This window comes from Tympanuchus pallidicinctus, unplaced genomic scaffold (genome assembly GCF_026119805.1).
Source record: "Tympanuchus pallidicinctus isolate F22 unplaced genomic scaffold, pur_lepc_1.0 scaffold29, whole genome shotgun sequence".
Classification (NCBI taxonomy): domain Eukaryota; kingdom Metazoa; phylum Chordata; class Aves; order Galliformes; family Phasianidae; genus Tympanuchus; species Tympanuchus pallidicinctus.
The window spans coordinates 5219348-5236073 of NW_026294746.1; the positions used below are offsets into that span (position 1 = coordinate 5219348).

The 16726-nt window shown below is 46.4% G+C and overlaps 4 protein-coding genes across 5 annotated transcripts in view; 1 reads left to right on the top strand and 3 right to left on the bottom strand.

Annotated features, from left to right (window-relative positions):
- Window positions 1-16726, top strand: part of LRRC38 (leucine rich repeat containing 38) — a 128522-nt gene that overhangs the window by 81341 nt on the left and 30455 nt on the right. The window contains exon 5 of one of the 2 annotated variants that reach the window (XR_008208736.1): window positions 552-664. The exons of the other annotated variant lie outside the window; for it this stretch is intronic. The gene's annotated coding sequence lies outside the window, so the exon portion shown is untranslated. Of the gene's footprint in view, window positions 1-551; window positions 665-16726 lie in introns of those variants that run through there. 2 annotated transcript variants of the gene reach the window in all.
- On the bottom strand, window positions 9-4510 carry LOC128084914 (arylacetamide deacetylase-like 4). The gene is made up of 4 exons (XM_052691603.1): window positions 4309-4510; window positions 2130-2346; window positions 1876-1939; window positions 9-1276 (listed from the first exon to the last, which is right to left on the bottom strand). The coding sequence occupies exons 1-4, from the start codon at window positions 4486-4488 to the stop codon at window positions 502-504; spliced, it is 1236 nt and encodes a 411-aa protein (XP_052547563.1). The 5' UTR covers window positions 4489-4510; the 3' UTR covers window positions 9-501.
- Window positions 5147-9610, bottom strand: LOC128084918 (arylacetamide deacetylase-like 4). The gene is made up of 4 exons (XM_052691608.1): window positions 9258-9610; window positions 7778-7994; window positions 7505-7568; window positions 5147-6751 (listed from the first exon to the last, which is right to left on the bottom strand). Exons 1-4 carry the CDS (start codon window positions 9432-9434, stop codon window positions 5977-5979), a joined length of 1233 nt encoding a protein of 410 aa, XP_052547568.1. The 5' UTR covers window positions 9435-9610; the 3' UTR covers window positions 5147-5976.
- Window positions 10549-14213, bottom strand: LOC128084915 (arylacetamide deacetylase-like 4). The gene is made up of 4 exons (XM_052691604.1): window positions 13965-14213; window positions 12590-12806; window positions 12106-12169; window positions 10549-11370 (listed from the first exon to the last, which is right to left on the bottom strand). The coding sequence occupies exons 1-4, from the start codon at window positions 14139-14141 to the stop codon at window positions 10596-10598; spliced, it is 1233 nt and encodes a 410-aa protein (XP_052547564.1). The 5' UTR covers window positions 14142-14213; the 3' UTR covers window positions 10549-10595.

Consider the following 16726-nt stretch of genomic DNA (forward strand, 5'->3'; position numbering starts at 1 on the left):
GTCCCCACGGTGACTGCCATTCCAGTAACCACGTTCTAAGCTGCATCACAGTTATTGCTGAGCAAACCAGTGGCTCCTCACCCACTCAGGTTAGCTACCATCTTTTTTCCTCATGCAGAGTTCACAGTCACAGCACAACGCATCCAAACTCTGCGATGTCTTTTACTCATTTACACCAACACAACACACATATCTGTGTGACAGCCTGTCTTCACAGGTGGAAAGACGGATTTTATTGTAAGCAAGTGGGACAAACCAAGAAATCCATTCAAAATAACGTTCATATTTATTGACATACCTAAGGATAAGGGCTTGCAGCATATGTATAATATTTGCATATTCCATTTTCCAACTAAGAGCTGGAATGAGGTTCACATGAGCCATGTTTGTCATCGTTAATGGCTGCCTTTGAATGACTATCCATCACCTGATATTAAATATCCTAAAAAGATATTTTCTAGATTGAGGCATGAACAGACTCGTGGAATCTAAGATGTTTTACTATAAGCCCTTAAGGAAGTTAACAACGCTGTCCAATCCCCTTTTCCCAGATGGAAATGACAACCCACCATAATCATACAGGCTTATGATTCCATGGAACCCATCCTCGAGGTGGCACCAGGTCACTTGGACTCCGTTGTCCTCCAACCTCTTCTTGTACAGCAAGCCATCATCCCTCAGCACATCATATTCACAAGTCAAGATGAAGGACTCGGGCAGCTGGTGAACAACAGCATCTTCAGCTAGCAGGGGGCACAGGTTGGGCTCACAGAACCGCTTCACCGTCTCATAAACCTCAGCCATAAAATCAGTGGGGTTAAGTGGCTTCACTCCTCTGACTTTAAACTCTTCAGGGATGTTATCGGGACTCACCCACTTCCTGTACTTCTGCCTCATATCTGGAGGGATGTGAGAGCCCTTCAGGACCTCCTGCATATGCGATGCATCCCCGTTTAAGTACTGCAAAGCAAAGAAAGCAGCGCGTTCCCGGAATAAGAGAGGAACTCCCCGATTCTGATGATAGGATGGCAAATTGAAGTCCAGCGCCTGAAGGCCTGGGTAGATCAGGATCTGAGCACGCAGCCTGGGGAGGTCTGCTCTGCCTGCCAGGGTCTGGCTAACAGCAGCCGCTAGATTGCCCCCAGCACTGTCCCCACAGACACTGATCTGGGCAGGATCCACCCCATAGTGCTCTGTACTCCGCATGAAGTGTACGGTGGCATTAAGACAATCTTCATATGCAGCAGGGTATTTGTGCTCAGGAGCTAAACGATACCTAATGCATAACAGACAAGTACAGGAAAAGGAAATATCATTAGTGTTAATCAGGGAGTTTTATCCTACACTACCTTCAAGCCAATTCATTACCTCCTGAGCAGGCATTTCCCAGCTAGTGGTTGCAGATAAGACGTAACTTGTGTGTTCAGCTACAAGAATTGTTAAGAAACAATGAGCTTTTTTAATTAATTTCTTCATTGTGCTACGTATTCATGACAAGATAATTTAATGATTTTTTGCCTCTATTTCCTATGTGTAAAATGGGAGTAACACAGCATGATTATTCTCTTTCTTGTGTAAATTACAAACATTTGGAGCATCTTGTTACATGTTCACATGTTCAGCACAAAGAAGATTTGTTCTACCTAAGTTTTAAATTAGATTTCCTTTGTGTGCCATGTATCTCCTTCCTGGTGTGTCAGTGCGTTAACAGCTACGCGCTGGGAAATCACAGCTATCATTATTTGTCTCTTTTCCTATGCTGAATTCTTTAGAAATTTCTCTGTAAAAAATAACATCTCGAGAAACAGTGCAGCTCTGTGTGGCACCCCAGCAGCAGTAATCTCTGAGCAGTAGGACTGGGTCGGGTTGACTTACTGAACGGATACAACTACGGATTCACTTTCTCTGGATAAGTAGCGGCACACTTTTTCATAGGTATCTGGAAAAGAAAGGCTTTCGTGAGTGCTTTGTCTTTGAGACATGGAAGGGGTGTTCATTTCTAGGAAGGTGTTTATTTGACCTCATGCTTTCTCCAAAATCCCATGCTGAAAGTTCCTCTTCTTTCAATACAATGAAAACATGAAAATGTTATATTTAAGTTACTACAATTCCTCCAGCAAATGTCTTACCGAGACTTCCGAACACCCATCCTCCTCCATGGAAGAAGAGGATACCTCTCCTTCGCCCATGAGATGTGGCTTTTGGCTGATACACCCTCACAGGTACTTTGTTAAACTGCAGATCCTGGATAAACAGCTTCGGGTCCACCCTCTGCCTCCATCCTTGTCGCACGTATCGGCCAAAAGTGATTTGGCTGCAAAGTCCTGTCTTCTCCAAAATCCTTCCCTGTTCAAAGTTAAGAATTGAGGCCTTTTTAAAAGTCTTGGTTTAGCCAACATATAAAAAGCTCCACATCACCCGTTGGTGTTCTATAAAAAAAGGTAATGATCACAGTATAAGAAGTTAGAATAACTACCATGAAGACCACTGAGAGAAGAAGATAATGGCTATGAAAGCACCTCCTACACTGTGTCTAAATGGCTTCTTGTATTCTACAGATTGAGTTCATTCTCACTGGTCTTTTAGTCATTTTTTTGCCTTCACAAACACATGGAAAACAATGAGGAAATGCAACTTGGCAACTCATAGAATCATAGAATCACAGAATGGCCTGGCTTGAAAAGGAGCACAGTGCTCACCCAGTTCCAACCCCCTGCTGTGTGCAGGTCACCAACCAGCAGCCCAGGCTGCCCAGAGCCACATCCAGCCTGGCCTTGAATGCCTGCAGGGATGGGGCATCCACAGCCTCCTTGGGCAGCCTGTGCCAGTGCCTCATCACCTTCTGAGTGAAAAACTTCCTCCTCATATCCAACCTAAACCTCCCCTGTCTCAGTTTAAGACCATTCCCCCTTGTCCCATCACCATCCACCCTCGTAAACAGCCATTCCCCTTCCTGCTTATACTCTCCCTTCAAGTATTGGATTGCTTTTCTTGATAAGAATGCTCACTTCCAAGAAAGTGTGAGATCTCAGGATAAAGTCAAAAAGCAACCATATCCATACCTGGATTCGGCCTACCAAGGAGGGAAGTTCTACCTTAAATCATCTGGAATCTTCCAGATCGTATTCTAAAGAATCAGATGTGGAAGTCCAGGCTTCACAGACGGCAGTTGGAGAATTTATCAGTTGTCTGATAAAAATAAAGCTCTTTCATTCAGGAAAAACAGATTTCCCAAGCTCTCACTTCCTACAGTGAGTAAAAATCCTACTTCCTTTACTTAAATCCACCGTTGTACTCATGTCACATTACACATTTTATAAAGCCTATCCAAATTGGCAATCCTGGAGTATGTATTTTAATCATCAGTCTTGCCCAGCACACCTCAGTGCTCATTCTGGTCTATTTACACTTAATCAGAGCAATTAAATTAAATACACAGAAACATCCTCATAAACTCTTACAAAGCTCTTCATTGCACAAACCAATACTCTTGAATAAAGCTTGGTGGATTCGTAAATGCTTAATGCTGAGAGGCATCGTGCAAGTTTTATTGGTTTTATTTGCACAACAGCAATGAACAGAAGCATGCATCCCTTCCCAATGCTCCTGCAATGCGCTGGGCTGGAATATAAACCTGCTGCAAGGAGTGGATGAGGGGAAGGTGGGAACAACACGGAGGGGTTCAAACACAGCGTGGTGCATCGTGCTGAGCAAGATGCCCGCTTTAAAAATGCTTCATGAGGGCGTTTCTTTATCCGTCCCCTTGCCACGCTGTGGGAGGACTCAGGAGGGCCCGCTGCGAGGGCATGGATGTGGTGTAAGCAGCTGCAGGAGGGCGGGATGTGCGCAGTCAGCAAAGGGAACGCTGTGGCGAAAGGAGCGGAGGAGATTTTTAAACAACTCAAAGGAGCTGTAAAGTGCGAGAGGAAGAGTTGAGCAGAGCTCTAATGCCGTTTATGCAACGCTGTAAAAGTGAGTCCAGGGATTAAGTAAAGCAGCCCTAACCGGATTTGGTCCCATAAATGTCAGCGGTGGCAGGAGCAAGTTGCAGGGCCGTTCCTTGGGCAAGGTGACTTCGCCCCCAGCCCGGCGCACTTAGCAACGAATCGCCGGCTCAGCTCCGCGGCTCGCATCGTCGCCGCCCTTCGCCAACCTGCCTGCGAGCCCGGCGTGCCGCCCCGCATCGCGACACCAGCTTTGCCCAAACGGATGCCGGCCTTCCCCGTCCTCCGCAGCCCCGAGCGTCGCCCCGACGGCCCCGATCCCCGCGTCCTCCCGGCTCGCGACCCACCGACCCGCCCCACTCACCAGGGCCGCCGTGCCCAGCAGGACGGCCAGCACCAGGCGCAGCTTGGCAGGCTGGTTCACCCCGGCCGGGATGTCGTAGCTGGGCAGTCCGAGCAGCACGGTGCCCAGCACCAGCCCGGCCAGGGGCACGAGCACAGCGAGCAGCAGCAGCATCAGCAGCACCGCCGCCGGCACCGCCATGGCCCGCCGGCCGCCCCGCGGGGCTCCCCGGCCCGCAGCGGGGCCAGGCTGCGGCCGCCCCCCTCCTGCAGGCCGACGGCGTCACGGGTCGTTTGTGACAGCTCCGCAAAGCCGCGGCCCGGGGTCATGCTGCGAGCCCGGGGGGAGGCCGTAATCTGCCGGAGGGGAGGCGCGGCGTGACCCGGACCTCAAGGATGCTCGGGGTCCGCGGGGCGGCCGGCGGTGCCTGGAGCGGCGTCCTGCGGGAGGGACGGAGCTGTGCGCGGGGACGGAGGATCTTCGGGAGGCAGAGCGAGCGGTGGTGTCATTGCGTGTCATTGCCCGGCGGTCCTGACTGCTGGAGAAAAACCACCGCCTCGCTGTATCCCCAAGGAAATCCGAAGTGTAGCGTTTATTCTGCAAAAATCTCCTGTTTCCTCAGTCTTCGGATTTGTTTTTCTTTTTTTTTTCTTAGGGTTTTCTTTTTTTTCTCAAAGTTTTCTTTTCTTGTAGGGTTTTCTTTTTTTCTTCTTCTTTTTTTTTTTCTTTTTTTTTTCTTTTTTTTTTTTTTTCTTTTTTTTTCCTTTTTTTTTTTTTTTTTTTTTTAATATTCAAGCCTGGGGTGCATTGCGCAGATCGTGGCCAGCAGGGTGAAGGAGATGATCCTCCTCCCCCTCTGCTCTGCCATGGGAGGACCATATGTGAAATACTGCATCCAATTCCAGTCTCTCCAGTTCAAAAAAGGCAGGGATCTCCCTTAGAAGGAGTACTGCAGAGTGCAATAAAGATGAGTGAGGCCAACTAGGAGCCCCATTCTGTCATTACTGTCTCATACCTTACAAAGTGCTGCTCCCTCTCAACCAATATCTTGCCCCGAGCTCCAGAGGGCATACCGGAGGCACCCAAAATTAAGTAGGAGTTGATAGAGACGTGGTTATTTCGTAGTAGGGCAGCCTTTGCTTGCCTCAGGGAGGTGTCCCAAATTGACACGGGTCTTCTGCTGCAGCTCCTCTTGCAGATGTGGTTCTGCCATGCCCCTGAAGGCCAAATCTCTTTGCTAAAACCCTCATCTCCTCCATTTTTGTTCTGCAGCTTTCTTCTAACTCCTCCCTCCATTCACTACATACGTGACATGCACTTGTTATCTAAATAAAATAAAGGCAAGCTTGCCAAATGAACATCACAAAGATCCTGACTGTAATCCACAGGAATTAGTAAATCCCAATTATTCCATTGACAATGCTGACACGGAAGCAAATCATCATTTAATTAAATCTAAGGAATCAATCAGGTGCTGATTTGATGGAAAAGGGACTGAAAAGCAACACTGGAAAGGCTAACCTGTCAATAGTGATCACCGTTCAGATTATTGCATTTGAAGTTCTACAAGTTCAAAACTGATATTGCACACATAGAGGGATATCACTTTGTTGCTGACAATTACCATCCAAGCTTTGGGAGCATCCGCTAATTTCTGAGATGCTGAAACATAACCAAGGAAAGCTTCTTCTAAAGGCCTTTTATGAATTGAACAACTCTGTCCAATCCCCTTTTCCCAGATGGGAACGACAACCCACCATACTCATACAGGCTTATTATTGCATGGAACCCATCCTCGAGGTGGCACCAGGTCACTGGGACTCCGTTGTCCTCCAGCCTCTTCTTGTACAGCAAGCCATCATCTCTTAGTACATCATACTCACAAGTTAAGATGAAGGTCTCGGGCAGCTGCTGAATTACAGCATCTTCAGCTAGCAGGGGGCACAGGTTGGGCTCACAAATTCTTTCAAATTTCTTAAAAATTTCGGCTGTGACGTCATGAGTTTTCTGTGGGTTGTATCCTCTTGCCTTAAACCTCTCAGGGATGTTGTTTGGGCTCACCCACTTTTTGTACTTCTGTCTCATTTCCGGAGGAACATGAGAGCCCTTCAGGACATCTTGCTTGTGTGATGCATCCCCATGTAGGTACAGCAAAGCAAAGAAAGCAGCGCGTTCTCGGAGTAAGAGAGGGACTCCCCGATTTTGCTGGTAGGAGGGTAAATCCATGTCCACTGCCTGCAGGCCTGGGTAGATCAGGATCTGAGCACGCAGCCTGGGGAGGTCTGCTCTGCCTGCCAGGGTCTGGCTAACAGCAGCCGCTAGATTGCCCCCAGCACTGTCCCCACAGACACTGATCTGGGCAGGATCCACCCCATAGTGCTCTGCATTCCTCATAAAGTGTATGGAAGCATGAAGGCAGTCTTCATACGCAGCAGGGTATTTGTGCTCAGGAGCTAAACGATACCTAATGCACGGAAACAAGAGTGAGATGGAAATGTAACTAGGATTGCAGTTTTCTAGCACCTTGCATTTCCCTGTGCTACCTGTAGTGTTTTCAGCAACACCAACCAAAGAGCCCACTGTCGTTCATTGTCTGCTAAGCACGTCGCCTTCCACATCTGTGGGTTGAGAGACCTGCTCAGTGGGCATGGTGGGGATGGGCTGATGGTTGGACTGCATGATCTTAGTGGTCTTTTTGACCTTTGTGATTCTGAGATTCTATGAATTATCACATAACTCATAATTCTATTAATTATCAACAGCCAGGAGGATGAAGTTGCAAAGGTGTAGCACTGCTGTGATCTTCTGAGATAAGGTTTGAGCAGAAGGTGTGGTGCAACCTCACTGCAGTTTGCTGGTGTGGATATGGGAATTCAGTCAGCCTGCACCTCACCTTCACTTAGGATATTTCCCTTGAAAATTCTGGTGTTTGGAGGGAAGAAAAGAGAAGGAAGGGAAAGGAAGGAAGGGGAGAGAAGGAAAGGAAGAAAAAGGAAGGCAGGAAGGCAGGAAGGAAGGAAGGAAGGAAGGAAGGAAGGAAGGAAGGAAGGAAGGAAGGAAGGAAGGAAGGAAGGAAGGAAGAAATAAAGGAGAGAGGTAGGGAGGGGGAATGGAGGAAAGGGGGGGAGAAAAGGAAGGGGGGGAGGGGAGGGCAGGAGAGGGGAAGGGAGGGAAGGGGAAATCACCCACTACCTTGGGCAGTGCGGACCTAACTCACCCAACAGACACAACCACGGAGCCGCTCTCTCTGGCGATGTAACGGCAGATGTTGTCATGGGAATCTGCAAGAAAAGGGTGCGTGGGCTGCCTGCTCCCATCTAGGTGCACAGCTCTGTCCCTCTCTGCCCTTCACGCCCTTCACCTCCGTTTCTCCCTCTGCCCCCTCAGCCGTATCACTTCCCTGTGAGGCAGCCCAGAGCCCCTCGCTGCCCGAAACTGGGGCCGTTCCATCCCTTCTCCCAGCTGTCTGGGCAGAATTCTCCCTCCCTACCGATGCTGCAGTAAATCCAACCGCCGCCGTGGAAGAAGATGGTGGCAGGCCTCAGGGCAGCAGATGGCACACGGGGCAGGTAGAGCCGCACCGGCACTCCGTCAAAGCGCATGTCCTGCAGGCACAGCTGCGGCTCCGGGCCCCGCTTCTTCCCTGAGCGCATGTAGCGGGTGAAGGTGATCTCTGTGCACACTCCCATCTTCTCCAAGATCTTGCCCTGTTTGGAGGAAGGGGCAGGCTGTGAGGGAGCCACAAGGAGCATGCAGACACAGGAGAGGATGCCCTGTGCAGATGTTGTGTTCCAAGGTTTTCCCAAGAGGTGCCATCTGATCAGCTTTAAAAGCACCCAATCTCCCACCAGTGTAGCTGGAAAGCCCAGTGAATGGCCTGAAAACATCATCTGTGCTAAGCTAAAGTGCAGCCAAAGCCATCTTGCTGTTCATAAATCTTTCATTTAAATGGAGTGAGGGAAGATGTGCTCGGTTTGGGCTCTCACAGATGGCTTCATCCTGACATGGTAGGCAATCCTATCAGAGATGGAGATATCTGAGATCTGATAGAAAGGATCTGACAAAAAACATCCTCTGAAGTCAACCAAAAAAAAGAAGGAAAGGAAACCCTTCATTGAAGTGTTAATGCAGCCCACAGGATTCTGGCATTTCATAGACTCATAGAATGACTTGGAAGCGACCTTAAAGATCCAGTTCCAACCCCTGCCAAGAGGTGCAACCTCACTGCAGTCTGCAACCCCACCAGCTCAGGCTGCCCAGGACCCATGCATGGCCTTGGGCACCTCCAGGGATGGGACACCCACAGCTCTCTGGAATTTCTACCTAACAGCGAACCTAAATCACCCCTCTATAGTTGAGAAACATCCCCCCTTGTCCTATCACTGTCAGATCATGTAAAAATTCAGTCCACCTCCTGCTTTTAAGCTTTCTTCAAGTACTGGAAGGCTGCATTGAGATCTCCCCAGAGCCTTCTCTTCTCCAGGCTGAACAAGCCCAGGTCCCCAAACTTTCTCCATAGGAGAGGTGCTCCAGCCTGAGCATCCTCACAGCTCTCCTCTGGACCTGCTCCAATAGTCCCACATCCCTCCTATGCTGGATGCAGAACTGCAACTGGGGCCTCACAGTAGCAGAGCAGAGGGAGACAATCCCCCGCCTTTCCCTGTAGGTCACTTTTCTTTTCCTGCAGCCCAGGATACAGATGGCCTTCTGGGCTGCAGGTGCACACTACTGGCTTATGTTCAGTTTTTCACCCATCAGGACCTCCAAGTCCTTCCTTCTCCCTAGGGCTGCTCTCAATGAGTTCTTTTCCCACTCTGAATTCATATCTGGGATTGCCTCAACAACCCTAGATATATATTTACACACATATAAACTTTTATATATATATATGTATATATTTACACATATAACCTAACAGAAAATAACACGTAAAGCTCACTTCTGTCAGAAATCATGGCAAAGCAACTCACCACAGCAGATGTAAAAACCATATGTGCATGGACAACACGAAGCTTTCCAGGTTGATCCACTCCAGGAGGGATGTGGACATTGGGAAAGTCCACCTGAAGCGTTCTTATAATTGCTAATGTGAATGAGGCAGTAAAAACCACCAGCAGTACCACTAACAGGACATAAAAAAGTTCCATTTCACTTAGCCGAAGGTGAGACAGTTTCTACACCTGTCTTTGATGCAGATGGCAAGGATGGAGCAGCCCAAATTAAAACACTTCTCTCAGGTGCCACGCTTAAAAATCCTTGGAAGCGTTGTGCAAGGTGCCAGCATGCATCACATCGGAAAAGGGACAGAAGAGAATGTGTCTGATTTCCTGTTTAGCTGCTCAATAATTGTGGGATTGATACAGGGACTGGTATCCAACATGGCACTCTTGGATTGCGGATGATAGGATCAGCTGTTCAGAGAGAGCAGTTAATTAGTGAAGTCCTACTTCGTGATGTGTTGCTATTTAGATGAAGAGTGAGCCAACTAGCGTGGAGGTTAAATCAGCTCTTGCATATGATCTGCAGCCACAGCGTACTCCTTCCTGTGCTACAGACCTTCTTTGAGTAGCTTGGAATATATGGTATTAGCAAGGGCATTTATAAAGGAAAAAGCTGCTAGTACCAGCTTCACAAACATAAATGCGTTGGCCTTATTTTGTTGTTGGAGTATTTAAATACAGGAACAAGTTTTTCAGCTTACTCATGTTTGATAGATGTAGAAACCCACGTGGAGCATCTCCACTGCAATCTGCACAAAGCCGTTCAAAGTAGCTCTGTCAAGGATTGCTGCAATTCTGATTCCATTGATCCAGGTGTGAAATATCACTGAGCTACACTTCGCCCATAGAAACATTATGGAACTTGGTGGCTGGGACATTTAGGCTTAGATACTGCACGTATAGCATATAGTAAAGGCAACACATCATTGGACTGTAATATCAGTACCTTTCTCCTTTGCCAGAACACATTTAGGCTTCTGGGAAGAGTGAAACCACGGATTGTAAGTGAATAAAATGGGCAAGACCAGATGTTGATTTAAAATTTTACAGCATCTTTAATATTTACTGAGAGAGCAGCAAGTGCCTCACTGAAATAGATCATTAAAACAGGCAGACTGCACATGAAACAGTGCTGGAAGAAACAATCACCATTTTTTCTTTTCAAAATGTCCTTTTTCAGTAGTCTTAATGTCATAATTGCTCTTTAACATAATTGCTCTTTAACTCTTGTCCTCTGATGGAATTCAGAAACATAAGAGACTCAAAGAAAAACAGTAATTTTATTGGAAGGAATAGAAGAATTTGTCTCTATAAACTTTTTAGGAAGTTCACAATACTGTCCAGACCTCTTTTTCCAGATGAAAACGACATCCATTCACTATTAAATGAGTTGATGATTCCATGGAACCCATCCTCGAGGTGGCACCAGGTCACTTGGACTCCGTTGTCCTCCAACCTCTTCTTGTACAGCAAGCCATCATCCCTCAGCACATCATATTCACAAGTCAAGATGAAGGACTTGGGCAGCTGGTGAACAACAGCATCTTCAGCTAGCAGGGGGCACAGGTTGGGCTCACAGAACCGCTTCACCGTCTCATAAACCTCAGTTGAACAGTCCAGTAACACATGTGGCTTGTAGCCCCTGACTTTAAACCTCTCAGGGATGTAATCTTCACTCACCCACTTCCTATAATTTAATCGGATATCTATAGGGATGTGTGAACCCTCCAGGACTTGTTCCAGATTTGAGGCGTTCCCGTTCAGGTATTGTAACACATAGAAAACAGCGCGTTCTTGGAATAAGAGAGGGACTGCCTGATTTTGCTTATAGGATGGCAAATTGAAGTCCAGTGCCTGCAGTATTGGGTAGATCAGGATCTGAGCACGCAGCCTGGGGAGGTCTGCTCTGCCTGCCAGGGTCTGGCTAACAGCAGCCGCTAGATTGCCCCCAGCACTGTCCCCACAGACACTGATCTGGGCAGGATCCACCCCATAGTGCTCTGCATTCCTCATAAAGTGTATGGAAGCATGAAGGCAGTCTTCATACGCAGCAGGGTATTTGTGCTCAGGAGCTAAACGATACCTAATGCACGGAAGGAGACAACAAAAGTAGGAAAAGGAATGATGCTGATGTTAAATGCAGTGCTGAAAATAGCAGTTCTAGCCACCAGCAATACCACGATTACCTTTCCATTTCTCCGTGGGTTGTCATAAAGCAGCTTGTGACTAGCAAGGCCAGGTGGTGGAGGCTGACTGTGTTGGGTCATTGTCTGTTTATGGCATTGCTCAGGTCTTGAACAACTCAGGAGTACTCAGCTGCTATCTACGTCCAGGTTCTATGGACTGACCCTTAATCATTTCATGCTTTCCATGTGTCAGATTGCACTATTTCCTTTCTGTATGTTCATTAGTACTCATCATCCAAGTAGTTGTCAATATAATGATGATAATATTAGCTTGTCATTCATGTAATGCTCCTGTAAGCATCAAGTAGTTTCTTTGAGTGAGGATTAAATAGAATACTGGCGTTACTCTCTGTTTACTATCAATTTCTAGATTGGAATTCCTAATTCTAGGAATTAGGAACATGGCCTACTTTTTCCAGTTAGATACCCAGAAGTGTTATTCAATTTAATCAGGCAATAAAATTCCGAGTCAGTCTTAAATGGCTCCAAATGAAAGCAGTGCAAATTTGTAAAATCACGCATCCCACAGAAATATTTCTCTGGTTACAGCTGTCACCATGGTCATGGAGGCTGTAAGGTGTCATTCACAGTATGGAAAATAATCCTTAAAAATGGCATGAGGAAAGACTCACCCGACAGACACAACCACCGAGCCACTTCCTCGGGCAAGAGAGCGGCACAGGCTTTCATGGGTCTCTGAAAGAAACGTTTTCATGTGGGGTTTTTTTGTGTTATTCTTTGGTTGCTTTTGTTTGTGTTTTGTTGTTCGTGGGGCTTTTTTTCATCAAGAGTTCTAATGCTGTCATTACTTAAGGCAATGAATTGCAAGGAAGAAGCCTTTTCTGTGCTTCTCCCTGCACAGCTCTGCAGATCTTTTTTGCCCTCTGATCGTCTCTTTTTGTTATGTTTGGTGCTTTCCCCTCGTATCTCATTGTCTTTCTTTAGGAAAAATCACGTGAAGCATAGCAGATATTACAGCAAGACTTAGAAGAGTGCATCTGTGGTTATACTCAAATTTCGTAACAACTACAGGTTAAGCAACTAGCAACCTTACCACTGATGTGGAAGCTGCTTTTTAAACTAAATTACAATAATTTCTTCTGTTAGACATCTTACCAACGCTTCCAAACACCCATCCTCCTCCATGGAAAAACATTACTCCTCTCCTCGGGCTGGCAGATGGAGCCTTGGGCTGGTAAATCCTTACAGGCACTTTCTCAAAGCACAGGTCCTCAATGAGGAGCTTCTGGTCTGCTCCCAGAGCCTTAATGCCTTGCATGTACCGAACAAAGCTGATCTGGCTACAGATGCCAATCTTTTCCAAAATCTTTCCCTGTTCAAACACACACACAAAAAAAATAGGGAATTCACTCAGGAGATTCTGTATTTTTCAGTGCAAAGGAACTGCGTGGGCAATGGATGAAATTATTTCTTTTAGTGTATTTGCTGTCCTCCAAACAGAAATGGAACTACAGAGTCGTTCTCACCTCTATATTGACCCTGTTGACCCTGTTTGTTGTTTTTTATACTGTGTTACATTGCAGCACACAGTTCTGGTTTATGGGACCAGTGGGCAGGTGACAAAAGGAGAACTGGCTTTTCCACGTGCTTAACTGAAGTCTTTCTGATTATATCTTGTACTGAACTATGAGAACACACATACTGGAGTTCTTTAGTACTGTCCACTACAATCAGGAATAATCCTAACTGAGAAATATACAAATATATTTATTTCATCTTAAGTAATTTGTCTCTCTTGGAGGTGCTTAAGTAATTTATTGAGTGCGTGCACGACTTCTCACATATTCTTAACACCCCTGTTAGCATCTATCATTACCTCTATCATTCTGGGTTCAGTGAGATCCTTTGTCAGCACAACCAACCAGAAATCGGGTGCTGCTAACAGCCCCAGCCCTTGTTTGCTCTTTGATCCCATCCAAACAAGCTTGCTTAGCTGCTCGTAAGTTACAAATACGTGGGGAGATGGAATTCTTTCAGCCCCTCTTGGGTGACCTCCCCCAGTTTTGTCACTTGTTTCACAAAGATCAAACCCTTTCCCAAACCAGTAGTTCAGTCTGTAATTTTATCTTCAAAACAAACACAAAACCCTTCACTCCCAAGCCCAAGCAAAGCTTGAAAGCATGCCTCCAAGGACACTGGCTACATTCTGAGCCTTGAATGGAAACAGCTTCTATTTCATTTCTACTAAGTATTCTTCTGCTTTATGCTAGGTTAGCACAGTTCACATTAGAGGCGCAGTCAGGCTCTCTAACCCCTGTGTTAGGCAGTGCTTGTGTACTGCCTCATGTAAGAGCTGGGCATAATCTCTGTGATGAGGTAGTGCAGTGTGAAGAATCTGATAAAGGTTTGTTTAGCAAAACTGAGCTCTAGATGCAACGTGCAGCATGCCTGTTATGCCTTGCATGGCAAAGTTCTAGCCTTGCATTCAGGTTCACCATTCTCCCATCACAGTCACACAAGGTTAACTTACCACCACAGCCGTGCTTATCAAAATAACGTGAATGATTCGAAGCTTCACAGGTTCATTGACTCCAGGAGGAATTTCAGAGTTGGAGAAATCAAAATTAAATGCTGCCATGACCAACAGTATCAATCCAGCAACTAAAACTGCCAGGAAAAGCACGAGGATCGTGTAAATAGCTGCCATTTTGCACAGCTGTGGACAAAGTGACCTGAAATGTCTTTGATTTGACTTTCCCTGATATCTTTGGCTTCTTACTTCCTGATTCTTAAATGCCTTTGTTTGTCAGAAGGCTGCCCTGGTGAAAAGCTTTTCTCCTCCCTTTTGCAAATACATTACTGCGTGTCTTTCCCTCTCCCACTCTCCCTCTGCATACCCCCTTAATTTCACAAAAGATAAATCAAGTTCTGAATTCTGTTACAAGATCTATGCCAGCAACATTTTGGAATTTTTGCAGGAAAGCATTCCTTGGCAGGGACAGGAGTGTAATGAATCAACTGCATTAAAATCAGTTAGAGGGTTGGAGAAAAGACATGAGGTGCTCGTATTCCTTGAGCCTGTGGCACTATCAAATACATTTCATAGAATCATAGAATCACAGAATGGCCTGGGTTGCAAAGGAGCACAATGCTCATCCAGTTCCAACCCCCTGCTGTGTGCAGGTCACCAACCAGCAGCCCAGGCTGCCCAGAGCCACATCCAGCCTGGCCTTGAATGCCTGCAGGGATGGGGCATCCACAGCCTCCTTGGGCAGCCTGTAACAGTGCATCACCACCCTCTGGGGGAAAAACTTCCTCCTAATATCCAACCTAAACCTCCCCTTTCTCAGTTTAAAACCATTCCCCTTTATCCTGTCACTATCCAACTATCCATTTCAGAAGAAGTTTATCTAGAGATGCTTGTCCCATGCTTTTCAAATCTGTAGAGGTATCTCTGTACACTGAGGGATATGAAATGCCAGCAGGAGCAGGGCAGTGATTGCCCCCTGTACTCAGCTCTGGTGAGGCCCCATCTCGAGTGCTGTGTCCAGTCTTGGACCCCTCACTGCAAGAAAGACATTGAGGCTCTGGAGCGGGTTGAAAGAAGGGCAACAGAGCTGGTGAGGGGTCTGGAGCACAGGGCTGATGAGCAGCAACTGAAGGAGCTGGGATTGTTCAGTTTGGAGAAGAGGAGGCTCAGGGGAGACCTTATTGCTCTCTATAACCACCTGAAGGGAGGTTGTGGGGAGCTGGGGGTCAGCCTCTTCTCTTGTGTAACAGTGATAGAACCAGAGGGAATGGCTTCAAGCTGCACCAGGGGAGGCCTAGGCTGGATGTTAGGAAATACTACTTGTCTGAAAGAGTGGTCAGGCACTGGAATGGGCTGCACAGGGAGGTGATGGAGTCACTGAGCCTGGAGGTGCTGAAGGAACATTTGGATTTTGTGTTGAGGGACACGGTTTAGTGAGAACTATTGGTGATGGGTGGATGGTTGGGGTGGATGATCCTGTAGGTCTTTTCCAGCCTTGGTGATTCTGTGAAATGTGTTCATTTAGCATCTCGTTTCCCCACCCTATCCATGTCCATTTAGTTAGCAGGAAGTTATTGCCATATATATGGCAATCATTGCAAATCAATCAGTAGAGAAAAAAGATTAATCTGTGGCTAGGAGAGTGCTGAATGAGCTGTAAGACATCTCCTGCAGTTAGATGGCTCTGAGTTTGGCCTTGAATTCAAACAGAGGTACTTCTCTATTCTGACTAGATAGTACATGTTCTCTTATTCTTTAGAATATAATTAAAAGAATGGGAAATAAAATTAAGTGCACATCTTTCAACTTCTCCATAGCTTCAGTATTCAGTATTCAGCGTTGTTGTTTTTTCAAATGCCTCTTGCCTAGCTCTCCCCAGGCTTAGCTCTGCAGAGTGCAGCATGAAGAACTCTTCCTACTTACATCAGCTGCAAACACTGCATTGCAATTGGCCCCATCCTCCATTGCTTGGCAATTACAGTTTTCTTTATGCTTCTCTAAACCTCTGTGGAATTATCACAGCCTGTCTCATGAGTTGGGTCACTTGTTCTTCTTTCACTGTTTCTCTCTAATGTTTTCCAGTGTTATTTTTTCTGATTTCATGCCTTTCTTCATTATTGTTAATGCAAGGACATCTAATAGCTTTATATTTGTTCAGCCAGCTTTTCCTGCTTGTTCTTTGCGTGTGTCTGGTTAAAAAGTTATCCAAAAAATTGGCATCAGCAGTAGTGCTTAAATTTTTCCCTTGTGGACAGGATGGAAATTTCAGTTGAAAGATTTCTAGTTTCTCCATTCATATATTGTTATTCTAAATAATTTCTTCCCTGGAACAAGAAGCTGGTTGTCATAAAGCCAACAACAACGACTGTTCATTTGAATGCATGGTTAATAAAACAGTAGAGAAGATTCATGATCAGGTTATCTTGTATCAAGTAAGCTTCAGTGACTTCAGGGGGGAACTGGATGAGAGAGATTGTGGATGCCCCATCCCTGCAGGCATTCAAGGCCAGGCTGGATGTGGCTCTGGGCAGCCTGGGCTGCTGGTTGGTGACCTGCACACAGCAGGGGTTGGAAATGGATGAGCACTGTGCTCCTTTTCAATCCAGGCCATTCTATGACTCTGTGATTCTGTGATCTCTGATGTCCCTCCCAACCCAACCTTTCGGTGATTCAGCATGCTTTCCCATCTGAGGAAATGCTACACCATGAAATGACAGATCTGACGAGGTAAAATTAGCAAGGCTGTGGTCACTGCCGGTGTT